The 26,678-nt window shown below is 34.3% G+C and overlaps 2 protein-coding genes across 2 annotated transcripts; both read left to right on the top strand.

Annotated features, from left to right (window-relative positions):
* Nucleotides 1-428: 428 nt before the first annotated feature.
* LOC124450528 lies at nt 429-24,464 on the top strand. The gene is made up of 3 exons (XM_047001186.1): nt 429-658; nt 3,396-4,169; nt 24,423-24,464. Exons 1-3 carry the CDS (start codon nt 430-432, stop codon nt 24,443-24,445), a joined length of 1,026 nt encoding a protein of 341 aa, XP_046857142.1. The 5' UTR covers nt 429; the 3' UTR covers nt 24,446-24,464.
* On the top strand, nt 24,269-26,678 carry LOC124452031. The gene is made up of 2 exons (XM_047002625.1): nt 24,269-24,351; nt 24,875-26,678. Exon 2 carries the CDS (start codon nt 24,921-24,923, stop codon nt 26,676-26,678), a length of 1,758 nt encoding a protein of 585 aa, XP_046858581.1. The 5' UTR covers nt 24,269-24,351; nt 24,875-24,920.

Genomic DNA, 26,678 nt, shown 5'->3' with positions numbered 1-26,678 from the left:
CAATTTAAGTCGAATATGCCGAAGCTTCCTAAGCTGGAGCTTCCGAAATATGGTGGTAAGGTTACGGAGTGGAGTTCGTTTTGGGATCTATATGATTTTGCGATTCACAGTAATCCAAACATTTCGAAGGTAAACAAATTCAACTATCTGAAATCGCTTCTTGAGGGAAACGCAGCGAGGGCCATTAAATGTCTAACATTAACTAATGCCAATTACGACTCTGCTGTAAAGATCTTGAACGATCACTTCGGGAAAACCCAGCAAACCATAGCAGCTCACATAGATGAAATTTGAAAGATTCAAGCTTTTGCCAATGGTAGAACTAGCCAAGTAAGATACGTATACGTTAAAGTAAGCGTTCATGTACGAGGATTATCGAGTCTTGGCGCTTCTTCTGAACAATATGGTAGTATGCTTATCCCGATTATTATGACTAAATTACCTAGTGACATTCGTCTACAAATTGCCCGAAAATCGTCGGGAGACGTTTGGAAAATTGATGAGTTGTTGGATACAATAAAAACTGAGATCGAGGCTCGGGAGTTAAGTGAAGGAGTGCAATCAAGTCCACAGCCACAGCATGGAAAAAGTTCAGGAGGTCAGCACGAAACACCCAGAATACCTACGGTGAACGCCTTTTCGACTCAAAATACTTCAGGTAAACATATTCATTGTGTTTATTGTAAAGAGCCACACTTTTCGTCATCGTGTGATAGAGTAACTGATTTGAATGATTGCAAGAGTATATTGAGGAGAGACAGCCATTGTTTTGTATGCCTGCAAATCGGGCATCTCAGAAAAAATTGCGAGTCAAAGAAGAACTGCAGGCGTTGCCATGGGGCTCATCATCAATCGATTTGTGAAGTGATTAAGTCAAGTTTTACGCCTCCTCAACAAAAGAATGCAAATGATCCCAAACTTTCCCCCACTGGAAACAACCTACCAGAAACCAAGGAAGGAAACAACGTTCGCACAGCTACCATGATTGATGGAGATAATTACTTAACGACGAATACGGCAAAAACGCGTAATCAACTTCTTCTGCAAACCTGTTCGCGTGCTTTTGGACAGCGGTAGTCAGCGCACTTATGTTACGAATTCATTAAAAAAACAGCTTGGACTAGTTCCCATCAGAAAAGAATTTGTTAACTTAAATACCTTTGGCAACCAACATTTTACAAAGGAAAAATGCGACTTGGTTCATTTGTCCCTGAAAGGAAAAAATGGAAATGGAATCATAACAGCTCTTTGCTTCCCAAATATTTGCTCTTCATTAACAACGACAATTGATCTCAATCATTATCCTCATCTGATGGATTTGCAGCTTTCCGATATCAATACCTCTCTGGGCGACAGACGGACAACAACATTGACATTCTAATTGGAGCAGATTATTATTTTGATATCATGACAGGCGAGATTATAAGAAGTAAAGGTGGTCCTGTTGCGATTAATAGTGAATTTGGCTGGATTATCACTGGACAGACGAATGATGGTGAAACTAGTTCGAAATTGTCAAGCGTTAATTTAATCATCGAAGATTACTATTTTTCAAAGGAAGTTCCGTTTGACAAGAGAGAACCCAAATTACATGAATGTTTGAAACGGTTTTGGAAGATCGAATCAATGGGAATCAAAGAATCCAGTGAATCACAGGATCAGGAGTTTTTGAAGAATATACAATATCTGGAGGATGAAGGGAGATATGAAGTGAATTTACCTTGGAAGCGGGAATATATTCCAAAATCAGACTGTTACGGTAGGTGTTTGAAACGATTACACCTTCTAAAATCTCGTCTCGATAAAGATAAACCCTTATTGCAATTATACGATACAATTATCAAAGATCAAGTGAAAGGAGGAATTATTGACCCAGTTCTTGTTGCACATGAAACCGGCTATTTCCTACCCCATCATGGTATACTTTGAGAAGATAATGAAACTACAAAACTTCGCGTGGTTTTCGATGGTTCAGCAAGAGCTACTAAGGAAGAGCAGTCACTCAATGATTGTCTCGAAAAGGGACCAAATTTGGTTCATCGTTTAATTGACACTATGATAAACTTTCAAGGCTTCCCCATTGGGCTTGTTGCCGATATCGAAAAGGCTTTTCATCAAATGCAAATTGCTCCCGAAGACAGAAAGATGCTGAAGTTTCTTTGGTTTGACGATATTAACAAAGTTCACCGATGCTAAAGAAATACAAGTTCCGACGCCTACCATTTGGTCTAACCACAAGTCCTGCAATATTATCTACTGTTAGTCTTCACCACGTTTCGAAATACAAGAATGTCGATCCAGAAATAGTCTCCTTATTCGTTATCTCCTCGAGTCGTTATATGTTGACGATTTCGCTGGTGGAGCTTCTAATGAGGACGAAGCTCTATACATCTATCATAGATCTTGAAAATTAATGAGCGAGGGAGGATTCAAGATTCGAAAATGGCATTCAAACTCGCAATATGTCCGAAATTTTATCGCGAATGATGAAGATCGACCGTTTGTTGACGTGGAAAATAAAAAGGGGTCATCATATGTTAAGCATCAAGGAAAGGCAAGGCGATGAGCAAGGCCCTTGAGGCGATTTATATGCGTTTCAAAAAGCTTCAGCTAAATGCTGGACCAAAGGCTTCTAAAGAACTTGCTATTTTTTTTAATTTCGTTGATGTAATTCTAGACAGTAACACCTCCTTTCATCGCCTTTATTTCTTTTCATTGCTTACGTCATTTCTTTGTAACAAATATTTAAGATCACGCATGCTTGTAAACAATCACTTAGCTTGATAATGACTTTGAACTAAAGTCAAATATTGCTTTGAATCTTGTCTCTTGGTTTTATAACTCGAATCTTGAGTTTACCAGATGATGTTTTTTGGAGTGTGTTTTTCCTTTATTTTTTGAAATTGTTGGTTGGAAAAGGATTTATACAATACATTTGTACAAAGGAAGTCGGAAATTTGCATCTCGGAAGTGTCAAAAATTTTGAAGACAGGAAGTTGGAAATCGGAAATTTTATATCTTGGCATCAAGTCCCGTAGAAATTGGTTTGACGATATGACGTCAAATAATTTCCATCAGCGCACACGCTGCTAAGCCTCAAAAAAGCTCAAATGAAGCACTTGAAGATGCGGTTTTGTTCAAAATGAAGCACCTGATTTCATATTCTCAAAATATGTTTTGTAACCCTTGCATACAAATACAACTTTCAACACCAACATTCTGTGAGGATGTAGTTCTCCTTTACAGTTTCAAATCCCTACTACACACATTGAAAAAAGAATGTTTGATACTATAATTAGTATTTCTCAATCACTATTTATTATTCTAAATATATGTCTTTGATGTAATTGTAAGTCATTCAAAATCTGTCATTAAATTGTAAGCTGTTTTCTTAGCTACCGGTGATGACATGGCGTTCTTCTTCAAGTCAGAAAATGAAGTAGACATTTTTATGTTGGGGAAATTGATTGTTGATCATGGTGGTGAAGCTTTGAGAATAACTTTGAGAAAACAAATGTCAGGTACTGAATTATTCTTTTTCTTGAATACCACTAAAAATAGAAATAAGCTTTTGAGAATAAAGAAGAAAATAATCAGGCACGATGCATGGATTCTTTTGTATCCAGATCCTCCAAGACTACCTGATGAAAATGATTTTGACATTACTCTACTTTGTGTCCTTTTGCGCACTATTTGCAATTTAAAACAACCGAATAATCCTATCTGGACAAACAAACCTAATGCCACTGATCATTCAACCGAAGCCGATATTACCCGTATCAGGTTATATCGTAATGAGTGTTATGCTCACATACCTAACACATCATTTAGCTTAGGTGACTTTGAGACTTTGTGGAAGGAAATTTGCCAACCAATAGTTCGTTTAGGAATAAGTCAGCAAAAAATAGATCAATTAAACCAGGAAAGAACTCAGTCGATCAAACGTATAATTCGTGGGTCTGTGCGAAAGGGAAGCGCCGGTTTTGTATTTGGTACCGATATTTTGACCAAAAACCTTGTAAGTTGTACTTTTGAGAGTGACATTAGTAATCAATATAAAACATTTTTACATGGAACACGGGAATGGGTTTTTGATGAGTTTTTGGCTTGGTTTGAAGACAATACTTCTCAAAATCGTGCATTTGTTATTTCTGCTGTTGCTGGAATGGGTAAGTCTGCAATTGCAGCAACTTTATGTAAACGTTATCCAAGCTATTTCGCCGCAGTTCATTTCTTTCAACACAATGACAGTCGTTTCAATGACGGTAATGTACTTCTTCAATCTTTAGCTAGGCAAATTGCTCGTAATTTTCCTGCTTACAAAATACTTTTAGAGGATAAACTTGATAGAAATCTCTCAGAACCTCTGCGTGACATGAATGTTGAAAGACTATTTTCCTTTCTTTTTACTGAGTTGTTTGAAAAAATCACGGAATTTCCTAAGCGGACTTTAATTTTGCTGGATGCGCTAGATGAATGTGGTTATCCAGAAAGCCTTCTCCTGGCTGATTTGCTAGATAATCATTTGTTCAATCTTCCACCTTGTTTCTACTTTGTAATCACAACAAGACCTAGCAAAGATTGTCATATCATAATTGAAAAATTAAATCCGCTCTTCATCAATTTGAGTGATGATGATAACTTGAATGATGTAAAATTACTAATTGAAGAAAGAATTGGCCCCACTAACATAGCTTCACAACTTAAGGAAAATTTGCTAGAAAAGTCTGACGGACATATGTTGCTTGCATCTCTTCTCTCCAATAAAATTAAAAATCAGTATTCGTTCAATGGATCCATACCAAAGGATCTCAATGAATATTACGAAATTTCCTTAAAAAGAATAAGTGACGAATTAGATTCATCTCAAATCAGTAAAGAAAACTTTCAGTCACTTTTAAATGCATTAGCAGTTGCTAAAGAACCCCTTCCTTGGGAATTAGTTGAGGACATACTTGATTTCAATGGCCTTTCATCTGTGGTTAGAGAAATTACGTTGTGCCTTTTTGCTACCAATGAAGAAGGACATGTGTCGTTTTTCCACAAATCTTTATCTGATTGGCTGGCTAGCGACTGTAAACATAGTTACTCAGTTAATACTACTGATGGTAATCGAGCTGTTTTAGCGTTTTGTTCAAGAACTTTAGACAATCTCAAAGCTGTCGACGTGGACTACAATAACTTTGTTAAGCGGGCGTCAGTAATGTATTCAGTCAAATATTGGATTCTTCATATGCTTGCTATTTGTGATAATGATCATATCGTTAAATATGTTGGTAAATATCTTGTTGACTTAGATGTTTTACTTGCCTCTGTATCGATTGATAGACATCGTACTTTGGAAAACTTTCGTCTTATAAGCTCTCACAACATATACTTTCATCTTTCTGAGGGCACTCGATTGTTATTTAATGACATTTATTGTGTTATTACGAGGAGTTTCATGAATTCCATAGTTTTTTTGCAGTACGTTGTCAACGAAATCAAAGATCTTGCTCCAAAAGCTTCCACAATGCTTCAAACACGTTTCAGAGAGTCTTCTTATGTTGAGCGTCTTGATACGGATATTGTATTAACTCCATTTTTACGTTTAGCGCGAAACTTGATTTCAGTAAATGTATCGCGAAATTATGACTATGTCGTCTGTGGTTATGAAGGGTTCATAGTGCAACTTTTTTCTCTGACAGCAAACAGGTGTTTATGGATAAAAGATATATCTGATCAGTTAAGTCTAAGTGAATTGAAAGGATTTTGCGTTGTCTTCCATCCTTTCAACGATTTGATTTTCGTTTCCCAATTGGATAAGGTTCTAAATGTTCACAGGAAAGTTGTCTCTAGTCCTTTTCATTGTGATGATTCAACTTCTAAGTTCTTTACCAACTATTGTTTTTCCAAGGATAAGTGCACAATGGTCACTAGTTACAAAGATATTTTGACAGTATGGGACGTTGAGAAAGGTGAGAAGATGCACAGTGTTATATGCAGCAATGTGACATCCCTGTGTTTTTCCAATTCAAAAAAATATTTGGGTGTTATTGATGAAAAAAACGTATTTCACACATTTGACGTAACGAAGAATTATAAGTTATTTGATTCTTTACCTTTTGAAAATAATGTTGAGCGCTTTTGCTTTTATAATGGAAAGCTTCGTATTCTTTCCACTGTTGGTCTTCATTCTTGGTCTTGTACGATGTCTGGTAATGAAAAACTTTTCGTTGTCTATCCTAGTCAAGAGGCACTTCCTGAGTTAGATCTTAAGCGTAAATATGGTTTGTTTTCGCTTGATCCCTTTGATGATAACATGTTAGGCGTTTCTTTGATTAATTTCAAAGGATATTATTATTATTCATTGAATGATAACAATATACTTTTACTTAATTATGGAAATGCTTCTCATCTTGTTATAATGGCGCGCGAAATTTTTAAAAAATCTTTGGTTCTTGATAATCAGATAGTTTGCTCAAATGGCAACTTTCTGTATCGGAGAGATGAAAAAAACTCATGCATCATAGTCAACAATCTCAACACAGGAGACTTTGTTAACAAGGAACGTTTTGTTAATGGTATGGTTGCCGTAAAAAATGGAGTCATTTTGCTTACGGCAAAAGCTATTCCTGAGCTTTGGAATAATGATTTGACAAAACTTCTTTATAGTTTCGATGAACTAAAAGGTACAAATAAAATTTTTGAGGTGAGTGATGTATCATTTGCTTGTCAAAAAACTAATTCTCTTGTGTTTGTCAACATTGAAAACAAACAAAAAGAAATATCAGTGAATTTCGAAAATCATCGAAATGTGCACATATTTGCATGTAGTTCTAAGTATCACGTGTTTGCGAAAACGTTATTTGAATACAAAGAGCTTACTATTTGTGGCACAAAGATAAACCAGTTGATGGTTGGAGTCCTGGAAATTGGCTAATACATAGAACTCACTGTTTTGATCATGCCGATTTTTCACCATCAGCTGATAAATTATTAACAAGTAATGAGTTTATGTTTATGGAAGTCTTTGACATTGAAACCATGCAAGTTATTTATACTTTGAATGAGCGCAGTTTGTCAGGTAAGTTTGTCTTTATTGATGATAGATTTATAATTTGTAGTAGCTTAACACTCATTGATTTGAAGTGTGGTAAGAAAATAGAATTAGATTACCCGTTTGTCAATAAGCATCGGATAGAACGTTCGAAAACTTTATATTTTTGTCGTAAAAGCCAACTTGCCTTTACCTTATTTACTGACTTACAAATCCCAATAAATTGCGCGAAAATCATCTTGCCCCGAGAATAAATTTCATCGTCATTTCAACTACATTAGCTGAAAGTACATCTCATTTATTTGGTGATCATATTTTGGGTATTATGATTTTATTGTGCAACAACTTAAATTTTACATCATTTTTTGTTCGTTATAGGTAAGAAGTCAATCATTAACAAAATTTAAAATAATCGAAAATATAATTCACAATTGCAATGAGTTGACACTATCATCAAAATAAGGTATCTGTTAAAACAATCACATAATTAAAAAAGTTGTTTTATGAAATTCTTTCTCTGGATAGACGTATAATTCCAAAGTTAAGTCGGTTTAATTGTTTTTCTGTTCGCTGAATGTTGCAAATTTCAGAATGTTTTGCTCTCAAGTCAATAATATAGAATTGAAAACAATTTTTTTCTAAACTTATACCGAGCAAAACAGTTCTTAAAAAAAACTTTTAAATACTAGAAATTCGAAAGAAAGTTTTACGCATAATTACTTTGTGAATGTTTTAGTGCAAGATGGTTCAATTTTGCATATTGCACGTTTTTAGTTATTTGCGTTAAAAACAAATTGTTAACCAACACTATCTTACAATAAAATAATTTTAATACTTTAATATCTGAAAAGTTATGGTAATAAATGCTTTTGATGGTAAAATATCTAAATATCAATAAAGATATTATAGCTAACAGAGACGAAGCTAGCCCAAACTTTTGTTGTACAAATATTTTTTGTGATCATTTATGAATGTCGTTAATTCATTAACAAAATGAATAGTAGCTTTGCCAGGTTTTTTTTGGAAGAACTACAAATTTGGAATAGCTTTGCCACTGAGTGTGAAAAAATAAATTTGCATTGTTGAGAAGAAATTGACTTCATAATCTCCCTTGACCATCATGATAAACAATGGAACCATTTCGGCTGAGCGCTCCGAACTTTCTTTTAATGTACCTTGCACAAGAAAATAATTTTATTGACTTTTATCTTATCACACAAACATATAAAATGCAAACTATTGTTAGTTATTGTACCATTGGCTATATTTTGTTTATATATACACCATGTAAACATACAATTTTCGTAAAAATGTATTCAGAGTTGGATGGTTTTAATATTGCACGTTTTTCGATACTCTTTTACACCAAAAACAAGTTGTTACTAATTAAATCAATACTATCTTGCCCTGAAATAATTTCTTAATACTTTTAATTATTGCATTTTGATTTACAAAATATTTATGTTTTAAGTTGTTAAGAGAGACAAAGACAGCCCAATTTTTATTTCGGTTATATGAATATTTTCATCTTTATCAATTTGAAAAACGTAAATTTATAATAAAACAATGGTACCTTTGCTAATTTTTCAAGAAAAACTAAAAATTTGGCTGTCTTTCTCACTTACTATTTAAAAGTAATTCGTAAACTTCACAAGAAAATGACTTATGATTGACGTTCATCATCGTGATAAACAATTTAACCATTGTGACTAAACACTCCAAACCGTATGAACAGGAAAAGTTAACAAAAGTGAAAGAAAGTTTTGCAATATAGAGAGACAGAAAACAAACTACAAGGTCGCATATAGAAGGATGTTTAATGACAAGTTTTTAACAATTTTAATGACAAATTGATATCAAGCATTGTTAAAGTTTGAACACTTTTATCTTGTGAATCGATATTTTTTGGAAATTAATTTTTAACAACATCTAGTCAAACATCAGTGGACATACTGCAAGTTACTTTGCCAAAGTTTGATATGTTTATGGCTTGTCTATAAAATTCCATCGTCTACTCTTAATTTAAACGATAGTACAAGAAGGAGAAGCTTTATTTCAGGAAGTGACGTAAATAAAGAAGTGACAAATTTATGTACCATGGTTCTGTTTGGATTTATTGTTGTACTTTGTAACGTCACCTGGTCACGTGCTCATTGAAATGTCATCTGTGGTCATAATAGGAAGATATGAACTTTTCCTTTTTTAAAATGGTGAAGCTCCTTGTTCATTTTGTTCAGTTTTTATAAAACTGAAACGTGAAAATTATCATCTCATATGGACGTTTCGATGTGAACATAACGGAGAAGTAATCATGAGATTGAATGAAAAGAATTTGATTTTATTGCATTGTGGCTATTGGAATATGCTAAAGTGATTTTTGGAGTTTGCATCATTAATTAAAGCTGTTCTTCATCCAAACATACTGCGATCGTAAAAATCATAACATTTGGTCGCCTTTCACATGCCCTGAAATATTTATGTACTTGGATGATACTATAACCTGTGAGAAATTGAGATCATAACAGCAACATGTCATGAAAATTCAAAGTAAATCTCAACTATTGATGGTTGTAGAATAAAAGTGATCAGTTTAGTTAATATACATGGTCAACAAATCATTCACAACAAAAGTAACTTCAACATGTAAGAATTACATCAAGATATGAGGATGAAAAATATGAACGTCTTTCTTTTTCAAGATGCCATATTTCTAAATTCTTTGCGCTTTATTTTTTATGTAGTGAACAATTTTAGATCATTAAATTTATTGCATATTGTTGTGTATTATGTTACGTATAGTATAGTTACGTTTTGCTTTTTAAATTTCAAATGCTATAAATAGATGAATCCCTCATAACTCAACTCCAATTTTTGTTTTAATAGTAATTTGCCAACTGCCAGGTGAAGAATGAGATTACTCGTGCTTTAAAAAAGGAGTCATCTTATTTTGAAGTAAAAAATAGCAATTTTCAAAATTAACATTAAATAGTTGTTTATAATATCTTTCACTCATTTTGTAAAGCATGTTGAAAAATACCCGTATTGTATCGAAACAGAACAATTGCAGTTAGTATTTTAAAGACTCGATGGGATTCATTCATTTAGCACTTATAATAAATAATGTAGGAACTTTCTTTTTGCACTGTGCTTCGTTGATCTCCGTTTTTTAAAACGTGTTAACAAAGTTTTATAATATTAGTATTTTAATGTTAGAGATAATTGTTGTAATATGATGTTTTCTGCAAAGTTATTACAATATATAAGTGTTGATTATATCGTGTATTAAATAGCTTTCACATTTGTCCTACACTGAATCTATACTGAAACTCTCGGGGACAAAACTTGCCATTTCCCCAGGCCGCGTACAGAAAGTGTTTAGTTCTTAAGGAAAAAAGAGTACAGATTTTGACAGCTTTTCAATAAAATCGACTATTTATTGGAAAATTCGGCAGGCGAAATTTCGTTGCCAAATGCTAATGGTGACCACAGCATTTTAGGTCGACTTCCGAGGGTTTTCTGAATCCTTTTTTTATCAAGATTTAATTTTCGTCGCTTAATAAGCTCGAAAAGTGTTTTTTAGTTTCAGGAGCTATATTTAGGGATGAGAGCTTGTGAGAAAACAACAAAAGATCGTAGATAGAACTTAAAAGAGTTGATGTTATTAAAATTGAAATGAAAAGATATCACAAAAAATACTACAATCTTGATGGAAAAGTAACATTTATATTAATTAGTTAGCACTCTAAACTTCGTTTGATTTTTTTTTTATTGTGTAATTGTATTGTTAGTCTTGATTTCAGGACTTTCGTACCAGAAGGAGAAAATGACACACATGCCATGTTGTTCGTCATAGTCATTTTACCCAAAAAAATATGAAATAACTTCGGGTAAATGAAGTGCACACAAATTTTTATCAAATTCAACACATTTTTGTTCATGGGAGTGTATGTTTCCTATACATAAGTTAGGAACCGAGGCTTTTACCCATATAAAGCACGAAGTGCCAAGGGTGGTTTATCGATTACAGCTGTGGTTCTAGTCCGCTATCTAACTTATTATACGATTGAAGACGTTTTCCAGGAGGAACAATTTGACTATATTTTTTGTAGAAAATTGTTTGTATAAAAGCTAATTGTAATACAAACACAAAACGTGAAACCATAAACAATAAAGAAGTGTCCATTAGTGTTTGAGTGAAAACAGTGATGAATCCTAAAGGTGTTTATTTAAAATTCATATTTTTTGCATGCTGTTTTCATTTTATTCGAGCTGTGTTGTGGTTAGTAGTGATATCTGAGAAAGAGTGGCCTGGGCAGGTTTGAATTTTTGTGAAGTTGCGAATTTTAAACATTTCTAGACATGATTTACTCTGAAATGAAGCGCTAACAGCACAAGATATGGATTTAAACGTAAAGCAATTTAATCATTCACCGGACAGTAAATGTGGAAGTTAGAGCCTAAAGTTTAAGGCTGCTTGAGAATCATTCTCTATGTCGTTGTGAAAAACAATGTTGTTTCTTTTGGGCAAGAACTTGGCTTTTTGAAGTTCTCGAGTGCACAGAAATATGAGATGAAGTCGGTTAATATTGTATTAGACATGTAACGAGCAGCCTGAGAAGCTTGTGAAGCAGGTGAATTATTTTGTCGTGGATCTTAGGGAGATGAGGATAATTCAAACGTGAGTGAAATATGAATGTAAATTAAATATAGGTTTAAAGCGTAACTCTTCAACTAAAAAGATTATGAATTTGCAGGCTGCATCCAGATACAGCCTAGAATGGCGGGATATATTCAGATACAGCCCGGAAACTTGGCTGTAACAGGGATTGATCTAAATACACCAATGAATTCATGCAGTTACGCTAAATACAGCTGGCGGAAAATCAAAAAAACGACTATATCCTTTAATAACATTGCATAAATAGATGATTATATTTATAATCGCTAGCTTTTATTTATACACATATGTAAATGCTTTTCATATGACGAGAGAAGAATGTTAGGAATAAAGCCCAAAAAGATGCTTCATAAATTTAAAGTCGGTACTCACGTTACATACGTTTTCATAGAAACGTGACGTTGCAAGAAATATTAAATCAAATCTTTAAAGCTTCAAGATGTTCAACGCAAATATAAAGTAAAGCACATTTTTCGAGTTATATGTCCTTTATAAGAAGCATGTAAAAAAATTTATCTTAAGTCGTCCAGTCGTATTAACCCTACTAAGCGTAAAAAGTCAATTAATGAGCGACAGATCATGAGGTACCAGATAAACTTTTAAAGGCGTGGTCTGTACATTTTCATTGTTGATGTATGACCTTATTTACGCGACTTTTTAGAGAATATTTCCCGACTGTCTTTGTTGTTTAACAGTTAGAGGGAGGGTGAGGTGTGAACAAAGAAAAACTAAACTAAGGCTAAATATATCGGTTTCTCAGCTGAATCGACAACCCAGATATCACATCATATTCTGTGCCAGTATTATAATGATATTGTCTTAATGAGTATTTAATTTTTCAGGGTGCTTCGTCTCTTAAGAGAGAGGTGTCTGATGCAAAATTATTTAAGTGAGCGTTCATTAGAAAAGAGCCGTGTATTTACTAGGAGCGTACTTTTATCGAATCATTATAAACACCATATTAGATTTTATTGTACGAATATTTCGAAGTGAAGTGTTAGTTTCAAATGTTTCACAATGAAGGAAACATCATATGGCCTACTGATGCAGAATCCGTGAAATAATTATATACGTGTACATGATTGTTAATACATATATTAAATAAATATGTCTTTAAATCTTAAAGTAATGGCCATTGTTTTAATAAATCAACTAGACTGTTTCCTTGTCCTGTAATAATGCTATTCGTTCTTCATCTTTCTCAAATCCACTTTTCAACTGACCATCTTTGATGCTAGCCCAAGACATTAGATGAGAAGAAAATGTTTATCCATAATTTCCATTTTTGTTGATTGCGATAACTTCACCGGGTTCCTTCAGTTTATCTTTAAGTAAGTTTATGGCTGCTTTAGTCGCTTTCTTTAGTTTTAAGGAGATACCAAATTTAGCTAGAAACTTGGATAGGAAATTGATAATACCAGAACTGTCGAAATTATTCAACAGTAAATAAAATAGTTTTAAATGCTCTTCTTGCAAGATTTTTGTAATGTTCTTTATATGTATAGTGAGCTGTATATATATTTTGGCTGTGCATGTATTTCATTGCAGAAAGAATGCTTCTTAACTTTTGTCATATGACTAAGTGCTCAACTTCTTCAACACTATAAAAACTTGTTGTATTCAATAAAGAATTTATAACAGGGTTGCATGTTGTACAGTCTAGGAACAGGGTTGCATGTAGTACAATCCAGGAACAGGGTTGCAATAGTACAGTCAAGGAATAGGATTGGGTGTAGTACAGTCTAGGAACAGGATTGTGTGTAGTACAGTTTAGGAACAAGATTGGGTGTAGTACAGTCTAGGAACAGGGTTGCATGTAGTACAATCCAGGAACAGGGTTGCATGTAGTACAGTCAAGGAATAGGATTGGGTGTAGGACAGTCTAGGAACAGGATTGGATGTAGTACAGTCTAGGAACAGGACTAAGTGTAGTACAGTCTAGGAACAGGGCTGCATTTAGTACAAACCAGGAACAGGTTTGCGTATAGTACAGTCTATAATTAATGGGGTCCATATTTATGTATGCATAATATGACGTTTAAATTTTATGTGAGGAGAGTATGAAGTTAAGATGACGGAATGTAGTGAGAAAGGCAGTATAATGAAGAAGATGAAAGGGGATTGAGTTGCCTTGGATGTTAAGAAAGGATTTTAGTTTAGATATGAGAAGGCTTTCATAAATAATAAGGTTATAATTGTCGGAAGAGGAAGAGAGAATTGAGAAGTCATTGAAATCGGCAGAATGAGATGTATTTCTTTTATGAGAAAGAATTGTCCACTACCATTTTCCGTTTCAGTGACAACTTGACATGCTAGAATCAATTTTATTAAATCCTCTCCATGTCCAGTTGCTCAGCTGCTCACCACCATTTTCATATCTACCATAACCAACTAATGCAGCATCACTAACACGACCTTTGAGTTTTCTAGCAATACCTCCTATTATTATGATTGTAATAACAGCGATAATGTAGAATTGTGTTTGATTTCTCGTGGATTAATCACTGAGCACTTGCATTAGGGTAGCAAGATCAAAAATTGGGGGTGAGGCTCATATTCATATATTCAAGTTATGTTTTGTAGAAAATAATTGATTTCCAAGGAACTTTACACTCCATATAATATATTTAAAAAGAGAAATGTAAAATATTTAATTATTACAAAACACTCTTGAATCTCGTGTTGAATTATATATATGTACAGTCAATACAAAAGGAATTAGGAATATATATCTGACATATAAAATGAATTTTCACTTTAGGCAAGCATTCCAAAGTGAAGCTAATAAATATTATTTAAATTAAATACAGCACGCTGCTTAGTAAAGAATGCCAATTGAATTACAAATAATTTTCATCAAATGGTTGATAAGTATAGACATAGTTCATGAGTTGATTTGCCTAATTGCAAATGGCTTGCAGAATACCAAATATAAATCACATGCACTACTTTTGTGCCCGTCATTAAATGAAATTTACTCCTGAAAGAGTCAAATCTAAGCTAAAAATGCACACAAAGTTTCCAAAAAAAAGATATGAAATGTGCTTCTCTGCCTCGTTTGACGATTTGTTGAATTTTTCTAACAACGAAGGAATAAATTGCTGCACGTGTAATTCACACCTTGCCATATGAATTGTTGAAATGTTCACCCGTGCATGTTTTTTTCTCAAATTGCACTCTAATCCATGCTTTTACATAAACAAATATCTTCATGTAACATCGTTGATTTTAAACTGTTTTTAAGGTTTGTTCCTCCAAAATCATTGCATCGTTTTATATTTCAGAGAACATACTGCGGTAAAAACCACGCATTTTATAATAAACTTTTCTTTAACGTTAAATCACTTGAGATAAAGAGAAAACTAGAAGAAGTAAACGAGTATGCTCACATGTGCCTTGATAAATTAGAGGGAATTCGGTGCAATTTAGTGTGCATGGAGGATGATTGGAAGCATAGGGATATTATCCAGCTTACTTTTGCACTTAGGAAATGGACGGAGAGAAATCCCGTTGACTTTCACATCATGTGGAGACATCCCCGCTTTAGTGCATTACAGAAGCGCCAACAGAAAGTTAAACAAAGCCGATGTGTCTGTTGTAATGGAACTAATCATACATCTGTCAATTGTATAAAGATTCCTTTGTTAGCGTAAGGGTGTAGATAAAAAGCGTGCAATGATGGTGGACGAGGACGGCGGACAGGGATCACAGACTCAAAATTGTGTAGATTATAAGAGGGCGCTGATAGCCGATACTGATGGAAGGCAAAAAAAAATGATAAACAAAATAAAATAACGGAAGTTACTATATGACGGACTGAAAATTGAAACTTTACAATATGCATGGTTAATTGCTTTAGATAATGAGTTGAATAAAAATTTTATCCTGTACGATAAAGCTCCATCAAATTACTGTCAAGCTCCCATAATAAATCTTTGGCAATTCCCCTCACACCAAACAGACGTCCGCTGTCTGCGTCTGTTATCCTCGTCCGCCACACTGTAAAAAAGTGATTGGTTAAAATAACCAAAAAAATTGATTACCTCAGATGCATTTAACCACTTTAAACCAAAGTCTTTTTGGTTACATTAACCAATCATATGGTTATTGTAACTAGTCTGTTTTTACAGTGCATACGTGTCCGCCGTCTGCGGCCGCAATCCGCACCCGCTTTTTAACTACACCTGTCAGCAGAACGTAAGAAATTTCTCAGCGCTAATCATCTTTGCTTTAATTGCACTGAGGAGGGACATTGGTCTTCCGAGTGTCGTAGCAAATCCAACTGCGCTATTTGCAAGCAAAGACATCATATTTCTATCTGCCAAAATTCTAGTGAAAACCCGCTTTCCACCAATTCAACTAATCGCAGATTACTGAATACTAAATCCAATGAGTCCAAAGCACTAGTTCATCACATTGTTATTGGTGAAGTGAATGGGTATAATTATCGCGCTCTAATTGATACAGGGACTGTAGCTCTTACATCTGCTCAACACTTATCGACATCTTGAGGAACATTCTATTTGGAGGGAAATCCGATCTGTTGAGATGATGTTTGGCACAACCAAGAAATTGGTGGGAATTTATCACATAAAAATGACTGACATAAAAGAGGAATTTTTAAATTCAATTAGAAGTAACACGAGTAGTAAAAGGGTTACATATAAATGTTAAAACATTTTAATGCTTGACAATCCAAAGTATACAAATATAAGTGGCATAAGCATGAATGATGATGACGACAAATAAAAACTCTTACATTTAATCATAGGGAGGGGAATTACTCAAAATTTAAAATTACATCAAAGCCACAAGCTGGATCCCCAGGAGAGCCTGTTGCTGAGCTAACAAAACTAGGATGGACAATCATGTCACCGGGGGAGGAGGTTAATCTTAATAAACTGCTTTTTACCCAACTACATCGCAAAGAGTACGAGCAACTTTGTAGGTCATATGTTCTTGGACTCGAGGACTCTAGAACCAATGATCAGAAGAATGTGTGCAGTGAGTTTAAAGAGCAGCTGCAGAGAAATGAAGAAGGTTGGTATGAGACAGGATCACCCTGGAAGGGAAATCATCCACCATTACTCAACAAAAATGTGTCAATATTAAAAGATTAAACAGTTTGACTAAAAGGTAGAAAAACAAAATATCATATAGAGCGGTATAACGAGATTGTTCTGAAACAGTTGAAAGAAAGAATAGTAGAGGTAGCTCACGGTAAAGAGTTCTACTTGCCTCATAAACCAGTGATTACGCAGTCAGCATAGACAACAAAGTTAAGGGTCTTATATGATGGTCTGCACGCGATAATGAAAAAGCATCATCCTTGAATGAATTCTTACAGGCCGGTCCACCCCTGCAGAATTACTTGTGGAAGGTAATGGTGGGAGAAAGATTTCGCCCAGTTGCGTTAACAGGAGACTTAAAGAAGGCATTTCTCCAGGTAGAAATACGTAAAGAAGATCTGGATGTGATGCTTTACGTTGGTACAAAGATATAAAGACAAAAGAAATAACAACCTTACGTTTCACCAGAGCTCTGTTCGGCGTGTCTCCTTTCCCGTTAATTTTGGGAGCAGTCATCAAACAACACCTTGACAACCATAAACTGAACCACCCCGACATTGTAAAAAAGATTAAAGACAGCCTGTACGTCGACAACTTGATCAGCGGGGGAGAAACCATTGTAGCTACAGATGAAGAAATTAAGAGAAACTACAACGGAAATTTTCACCGACGGGCAGTTTACCTTGCAGAGATGGCATTCCAACGTACCTGAACCAGTAAAGCATCCAAGAAATCGAGCTGCATACATTTGCTGATGTCAGCAGTCATGGAGTTGGGGCAATAGTGATGGCCATTGTCCATAAAAAGAGTGGTACAAGCAAGGGCCTGGTGGCTGCGAAATCTCGTCTTGCTAAGAAACTGGCCATACGACGTCTAGAACTTGTATTGGTACATATGTCAGCAAACTTTATTCATAACGTCAAGGGAGTGCTATATGGGCTTCCAAACGGCAATATTTTTGGATGGCTGAACAGCACAGTAGCTCTCCATTGGATGCGGAATGGTAAAAGTAAGGATTTAAAACAGTTATTTGGGAATCAAGTCAGCAAAATACTGGAAAAGACCTACTACATCCAGTGGAAACACGTTCCTGTACAAGATAATCCTGAAGATGTGACCAGCAGAGGTGCTTAAGTGAGTCAAGGAAAGGGTACAAAGTGATTGACAACGAAAGAATATTGGACATCACAACTACGTACAGCAACGAAAGAGAGTATGGCGGAAACAAAACCTATAGCACAAATATTTGAAACTGCAACCTTGCTGTGTGACGAGTTTGATCTCTGGAAAACCTTGAGAATTTTTGGATGGATCTCACAGCCACAACTTATTCAGAAAAGTAGAAAACAAAGACAAAAGGAGAGCGGTCTATTGACTACAGAGGAAATTAACAATCGGAGTTGTTGGTGGCTAAAACGAGTCCGAGCCCGAAATCTAGCCACTGCAAAATATTGTAAAGATCAAGATAGACTACATCTTTTGCCCGATGAACCTGGTGTCCTAAAATGTTATGGATCAATTCAAAGTGATTACCCTATTTATCTGCCCGACAACGATGTGTTTACAGAAAAGATTGTTTAGCTTTGGCATTATGTCACCCTTCTTGGAGGAGCAAGTTTAACAATAGCGAAGGTACTTGAAAGTTACTGGATTCCAAGACTAAGACAAATTACTAAACGATTCATAAAGCGTTGTCACCGATGTATAAAATTTCAAGCCGTTCCCTACCCAAGCCCTGTCCTAGGAAATGTACTTAGAGGCCGTACTGAGTGGCGTTTACTGTTACAAGTAATTGGTGTGGACTACACTGGCCCGATAAAGTACCGTACAAGAAAAACGTTGAAGGAAAAGCTTGGATTGTAGTTTATGCATGTGCAGTCACGAATGAATTACATCTGGAATTAACAAAGTCCATGACTTCAGTATTTTCTCATATTTTTCAAACAGTTAATTGCGCGAAAAGGGCGACCAAGCAAAGTTTACTCCGACAAAGACAAGACGTTTGTAGCTGGAACAAGGATATTAATGAAATTATGCACAGCGAGAGCTTCAATGACTATTTAGCTAAGTTGAACATCCTATGCAAAATCAACTTTAGTCGAGGTCAATGGTGGGGTGGTCAGTACGAAAGGCTGATTGGTCTGATCAAGCAGGTCTTTTACAAATCGATCAGCAACGGCTTTCTGACCTCGGAAGAGCTCGAGGAAATAAATTGGGATGTTAAAATCACCTTAAACCACCGTCTACTCAGATACATCAAAGACGACAATCAACTTCCCTTGCTCACTCCGAATGCCATTCAGTTTGAACTATCAAACATTATTCCAGAGCACCAGGACCATTGAATTAAGAATAGCGACGCAGAGCAAGGTATATCCGACGATGCAAGGAAGTGTTATGAAAACGGTGGCAGACAGAATATTTGAAAGCACTGCGTGAGAGAGATAACATGAAGCATAACGGAAAAAAGGCAAACATCAGCATTGGTGACGTTGCGATTATAAAGTGCGAGGAGAAGAATCGACGCAAGTGGAAATTTGGAATTGAAGAGCAGTTAGTAACAGGAAATGATGTTGTTGTACGTGGAGCAAAGCTGAGAGTTGCAAAGAGTATAACGAACGGCCCCTCCAATACTGAATCTGATTTAATTATCTTACGACGTAACAAAGAAGCATGAAACTACCCTCGGACACTGATCTGATGTAGATTCCCGTGAATTTAAACTAAAGAGAAATGCCGCAAAAGTTGCAGATAGTCGGGTACAAGACCAAGTAGAAGAAGAAGACCAGGAAAAATAAGGAAGGAGAGTAATTCTTTCAAACCTTAGGACATTATTATTTCCTAATATAATTAATTTTTATATTGTTTGTTATAAAGGTAGTTTTCTAGTAAACGATTTGTGTTTATATAAGGGAAAACGAGTAGAGGAGAGTGTAGGGAACTGGGACAATTTGAATTACGTAATCACATAGTTGATGATTAGTTGGGTGAAATCACGTGAATAAGGGGTATATTACAGACTATATTCAATAGGGATGGACAGTAATTTTGAGACGTCAGTCGATGTGAAACAGTGATAAATAAAACATAACAAAACTTGTGAGTGTGTTGGCCATCAACTTAGCTTCTATAACGTTCCCAACACAGGTAAAGCCCAGCAAGACCGGGTTGTATCGAGATACAAACCAGCAACACCGGACAGCATTCAGACACAGCCACGAAGCATGGGGGTCGCAGGACTGCATATAAATACATTTCATGAATTTATGCAGTTACGTCAAATACAACCAGCGGACCATCAAAGCAAAACGACTCTATCTTATAATAATATTACATAAATAGATGATTATATTTATAATCGCTGATTTTTATTCATACACATATAAATATTGCTTTTTATGACCGAAAAAGAATGTTAGAATAGATCCAGAAAAGACGCTTTATGACTTTAATATCGATACTCATGATACTTATGTTTTTATAGAAAGGCGACGACATGAGAAAAATTACAGATGCATGATCTTGAAATCTTCAAGATTTAAATTATATCTACTTTTAATTTATCGTAATAAGTTATCAATTAACTCAATGATTATTGTCGTATTTTGTCCATACAATTTTTATTGTGTAGTATATGTAAATAAAAAAATCAAAATCTTGCTCACAAATACAGAAATACAAGTTCGACATTGCCGTATTAATGTCTTTTTTAATAGTGTTCAGACTTACCTTTCTTACTTGTTGCAACAAGATTGAAAAGAGGCTTCTGTCTGCTATTCTTTCTTTACTAGCTGTTTAATAAATTTACTCTCCAACTGCTAGAGTTATCATTTCAATAACTCTTACTTTTTAGTACAAGGATTACACGGAAACTTTGCAGTATTGTGGTGTGTGGCAAAAGTTTGTATAAATGAGTAAGTCCGTGTCAGTGATGAAAAATTTCCGTGGGATGTCTAGCATCAACGCTGATTAAAAGTTTCATTATTTTTAGAAACTTAATATCAGTGCTAAGAAATATCTAAATGCGCACGTACTACTTTTCTACGAACTAAAAGGCTTGAAATAGCAGCTATAATGAAATTGCTATAAACATCAAATGTTGTAGAAAGTTCATTAATGCAGAAAAATTGCGCTTTTATACTGTGACGCTTTTCGTTAGTGTTGGCATAATGTTAACATTCTGAAGTTTTTGTCAGGCTTCAGTTCAGATTGTTATGAATTCTGGAGCATCTACTCTCGTATACTAGGTGTTGATGAGATGGTCTTGGACAAAGGACAGTGAAATTGAAAGTGAGGCAAATATCTGGCTTCGTATGAAACATTAAAATTTAGATTTATAATGTTTTGCTTATGACTGAAAGTTAAGCAATATATTGAATACACAGACTACAGCTGACACAAAACAGATGCTACAGTACCATTTATAGATATGAAATTTAAGGTAGTCAACCCCCTTTGATGGTTTTTTCATAATTTCCATTAAATAAAATGAATTTTGCCATCTTGTCCAAGGAATCGACAAGAAAAACAACTTACAATAAAAATTTTCACATTCTCATTATAAAATTACACTAATATTCATGAGGGCCTGCTAATTAGCAATAACGTGTGAATATCGTGGTATCGAAAAACCTAGCATAGGTTTTGAAAGGCCCAGCACAGGTATTGAAAAACATTTGCTATGACAAACCCTAAAAACATTCTCGTTTTTCATATGAATTGTAAAAATGTAGTAAAGTCATTCGTTATTATTGCATCCTATTTTTTTCGTGTTTTACCATTTACATATGAGATATTGTAATTAACGTTTGTTGAAAGTGTAAACGGTTGGTCATTTTGTGTTGAGAGTTGTCTACCTTGTCATAATATAACACCTTTGACCACACATACGTGGAAGTCACGCGAGATCGCGTGCGTGACAAATATTGCACATTAAGAAGCTGCAGCCAGCAGTGTGCAATATTTAAAATTCTTTATGTTATCATCCACGTAGACATTAAAATTCGGAAATATTTTTCTGGCGATATATGATCACGATATCAAGAAATATTCCTTCATCTAATACAACGGTAAGATAAAGATTGTTTATCCTGAGATGGCGACTCGAATTAATTTTAATTTACGTATCTAAGTAGAACAAAGACAGTTTTTCATTTAAAATTTAATTAAAACTTTGACTAATGTAGGTATGATTCGACCTTAAAACTAGTTTGCTTTGTTATTCTTGATAAGCATTTAAACATGGTTATTGTCAAACCATAAAATACAACAAACATAAACGAGATATTCAAGCTAGATTTCAAACTTTGTATAGGAAATGAATATAAGTGAAGCAGAACATTAAATCACTGTGTTTAACATGATTTGTTCTTGTTCGAAAGTTATTTTTGTCATCGTTTAATCTTAAAATGATCGTTGTCAAAGGTTTTACAACTCACTTAGTTATGTACATCAACATATTTTGAACCTTTGATATGATAAAACTTGTTTTTTGATATGTGATGATTTGCCACTGAAATAACATACTAAAGTCAATATTTTATATGTGTTCTTTATCTTTTATAACTGATCAATGATTGTGGACAATGTGTGGTTGCTAAATATATTTTTGTTGCAAGATTTATCTATTTACTTGGATTCATTCATGTACAAGAAGATCAATAATTGTTGGGTGGGACTCATATTAATTTATGTATATGATATGTTGTATTAAGTTTTTTCAAATACATTGTTTTGTATGAATTGTAATGTACATTTATGATTATAATCCCACTAATTATCAATCTTCCAATGCCCACTCATGGATTTTTATTCTTTAGATCTAGCAACTTATTTCATGTAGTTTGGACTATTTTTTCTTTGAATAGTAACCTAATCAATGAAAAATGGTTTTGGTCATAGGCGTACAGATTCTTACATCTTTTACACAATTTTTGATCAACTCTCATAAAAATTATGTCCACCAATTTTTCATTGGTTTTCTTATTACAATGTTTTGTTGACCATTTTTATTGCTTTCATCACTTTTGTTGACTTCATGACACACTCCCTTTTTTAGCAAGAAAAACTGTGGCAGGACTGTAGGATAATTGTTAATTTGGAAATCATATTATGTATGCATAATATAGGCTACATGTGTTAGGTTTCTTTGAAAACCATTATTGTCTAGGGATCATTCATCGAAATGTTTATGTCACCCCAACCACAGTATAGAGAATATACAGTAGGATCACTTTCTGTGCAACTTACTGCTGTATATATAATTATATTACTGGGTGTAGTTTGCCAGCTCTGTGATCCTATTAGTCAAAAAATGGTAGTGTCTGACTGACACTATGAGAATCACATGCATAATAAGATATTCATGTGATTACCTGATATAATATTTAGCTCTGCTATGTATTTTTTTTCTTTTTTATATGAAAATAATAAATTTCTAAATAATGTTATCATTCTTTGTTTTTGTTAACATTTTAACTTGCAAGTCTTAACCATAGTTTTTATGTACGTTGTACTTCTGGTTGCAGTTGCATGAAGCGTGGATATCATTATTCCTTAGGAGAAAGAAATTTTGTAATCTTGGAAGCAGTATTTTATTTCAATGATTGCTCAGTTCAAATCCTATATTTTTCCCTTTTAAGAGATTTTGTAAAAATTTAAAACATTTTGCTATCCAATGGATAATGATATTCGGCCTTTGTGTAACCAGTCCCAAGTTTTCCATTGTAACCACAATAAATTTGTACCATGGAAGTTTTACCTACTTTTTTACTAAAGGTAGCGACATGGAGACTGTCTTGAGCTCAGACAAGAAAACTAATGGTTTTAAGTTGATGAGATTAATTGTTGATGTTGGTGGAGAAGCTTTAAGAATAACATTGAGGAAACAACTGTCAGGTACTGATTTATTTAATGTTTTAAATGATCCCGAAAATGCGCAACTACTTTCAAATCTAACGAATAGACAAATCAATCCACATCAGTGGGATCAACTGTATCCAGATCCTCCAATATTACCAAATGAAAATAAGTTTGACATTACTTTACTTTGTATTCTCCTGCGTAATATTTGTGGTTTAAAACCACCACGTGATCCAATATGGACGTCAGTAAATGTCCCCACTGATCATTCAACTGAAGCAGATATTACCCGTATCAGGTTATTTCGTAATGATCGTTTTGCTCACTTGCCTGACACTTCAGTAAGCTTTGATGAATTTGAAAATCATTGGGTGGAAATAAGCAAACCATTAGTTCGTTTAGGAATAAGTCAGGAAGAAATAGATTGAAAAATGAGTTGTTTGGTAATGAAGAATGTGAAAGAATTGTGAAAGAATGGGACGAATTCAAATTTGATGTACATAATCGTTTGTGTGTAATTGAAAGTAAACAAGAAGAAATGAAACGTCACCTTGTAAGTTGCAACTTTGAAAGTGAAATTAGACATCATAATGAAAAATTTTTTGAGGGAACTCGGGAATGGGTTTTTGATGAGTTTTTAGCTTGGTTTGAAGACGACAGTTCTCAAAATCGTGCATTTGTTATTTCTGCTGTTGCTGGTATGGGTAAATCTGTAATTGCAGCTACTTTATGTAAACGTTATCCACAATATTTGACTGCAGTTCATTTCTTTCAACACAACAACAGTCGTTACAATAAAGCCAATGTACTTCTTCAATCTTTAGCGATGCAAATTAGTCGTAAGTTTACTCCTTACAAACAACTTCTTGTGAAAAAACTTTCAGGTCAACTCTCTGAGCCTTTGAATAACATGAATGTTGAAGGATTATTTTCCCTTCTTTTTACTGAGTTATTTGTTACAATTTCGGAGTTTCCTAAAGGAATTCTCGTGGTGTTGGATGCTCTTGATGAATGTGGTTATCCAGAAAGGGATGACCTTGCTAATTTGATTGCTAATCACTTACACAAACTTCCGCCTTGTTTTCGCTTTGTAATTACAACAAGACCTAACGAAGTAGCTTTAAATAAGTTCGAAAAATTAAATCCACTGTTCATTAATTGTAGCGATGATCGCAATTTACGGGATATTAAATTCTTTATTGAACAAAGAATTGGCGCTACTGACAGCTTTCCTGATTTTAAAAATATTTTGGTAGAAAAAGCTGACGGACTTATGTTGCTTGCATCCCTTCTTATCAGTGAAGTCAAAAATCAGGATTTGTTGAATGCGTCCATACCAAAAGATCTCAGTGAATATTACGAAATTTGCTTAACACGATTAAGTAAGGAATTGAATTCGTTTCATATCAGTAACGAAAAGCTTCAGTCAATTTTAAATACTCTGGCTGTTGCTAAAGAACCTCTTCCTTGGAAAATGATCGATGATGTTCTTTGTTTGAATTCGAATCGCATATCACTTGGGGTTAGAAAAATTATCTCTTGTCTGTTTGTTAGCAATGAAGAAGGATGTGTTTCATTTTTTCACAAATCATTAAACGATTGGTTGTTGGATGATCGAGAACATGAGTACTCAGTAAAAACATCTTGTGGTCATCAACTTGTTTTACAATTTTGCTTAAAATCTTTGGATAACCTCAAAGCTGAAGGTGTAAACTATGACGTCATTAAACATGTGACAGTGATGTATTCAGTCAAGTATTGGTTTCTTCATTTACTTGCTATTTCTGATAATGATTCTATCATTGAAAATGTTGGTAAATATCTTGTTGACTTGGAAGTTTTAGTTGCTTCTATGTTGGTCGATGGTCGTCGTACTTTTGAAAATTTTAAATTATTCAACGCACATGATGTGTACTTAAATATTTCTGAGGACATTCGATTATTATTTAATGAAGTTTATTCTGTAATGACGCACCCTAGGCACTTTAGCAATGCAGTAATTTTTTTACAAAACGTTGCCTACAAAGTCAAAGATCTGTCGTCTCAAGCCACGACAATGCTTCAAACACGTTTCAAAGATTCACCATATCTAGAGTGCAGAGACACGGGTTTTGTAAAGGCTCGATTCTTACGTTTGAATGAATATTTAAACTCTGTTGATGTTTCACGAAATCATGATTACGTCGTCTGTGGTTATTTAGGATTCGTCGTGCAACTTTTTTCATTGAGAACAAACAGATGTTTATGGATAAAGAATATTGTTGGTCAGTTTAAGCAATATGAAGAGGAAGAACTTTGCGTTGTCTTTCATCCATTCCAAGATTTGATTTTTGCTTCCCAGCTTGATAAAATACTAGATATTAATGGTAAAATTTCCTCCAGTCCGTTCCATTGTGATGATTTTACTTCTAAGTTATTTACGAACAAATGTTTTTCTAAGGATAAGTACACAATGGTCACTAGTTACAAAGATACTTTGACAGTATGGGACGTTGAGAAAGGTGAGAATAAACGCAGTATTAGATGTAATAATGTGACCGCACTATGTTTTTCTAATTCTGGAAGATATTTGTGTGTTATTGAGGAAAAAAAAGTGTTTCACATATTTGACGTAGTAAATAATTATGAAACATTCGTTTACGACATTCATTTGCCGTCTGGTTTTTTAATTGATTTTGCTGTTGTGTTCACTGTTGGTCTTCATTCTTGGTGTTGTTGGTCTCCTTCCTTCCAGAAAGAACCTTTCATTGTAGATCCCACTGGTGAGAAACTTCCTGACTTAGATCCTGATTTCCAAACTTCGCTTTTTCCTCTTGATCCTTTCGATGACAACAGATCTAACTTTTCTTTTATTAGAGGAAGAAATTATTATTTTATTTTGAACAACGACAATGTCCTTTTGTTTGAATACGGACTTGAGTTTTATCTTTATTCAATACAGCGTGCATGTTTAACTAACAGTTACAGTTTTTATTACGAGAAATTTTGCTCAAATGGAAAATTTCTTTATCGGAGCAATGGAGAAGAGTGA

This window comes from Xenia sp. Carnegie-2017, unplaced genomic scaffold, assembly GCF_021976095.1.
Source record: "Xenia sp. Carnegie-2017 unplaced genomic scaffold, XeniaSp_v1 HiC_scaffold_24, whole genome shotgun sequence".
Classification (NCBI taxonomy): Eukaryota; Metazoa; Cnidaria; class Anthozoa; order Malacalcyonacea; family Xeniidae; genus Xenia; species Xenia sp. Carnegie-2017.
Note: the sequence above shows the minus strand (reverse complement) of the source record. Positions and strands in the feature narration are given on the sequence as shown.

Excerpts from the sequence above, each read along its gene's own strand:
- LOC124450528 (XM_047001186.1), top strand. The coding sequence starts at position 430 with ATGACTAAATTACCTAGTGACATTCGTCTACAAATTGCCCGAAAATCG. Across the intron at positions 659-3,395 it reads TTCGACTCAAAATACTTCAG|CTACCGGTGATGACATGGCG; the intron begins GTAAACATATTC and ends CTGTTTTCTTAG. Across the intron at positions 4,170-24,422 it reads TTCTGCTGTTGCTGGAATGG|CACAACAACAGTCGTTACAA; the intron begins GTAAGTCTGCAA and ends CATTTCTTTCAA.
- LOC124452031 (XM_047002625.1), top strand. The coding sequence starts at position 24,921 with ATGTTGCTTGCATCCCTTCTTATCAGTGAAGTCAAAAATCAGGATTTG.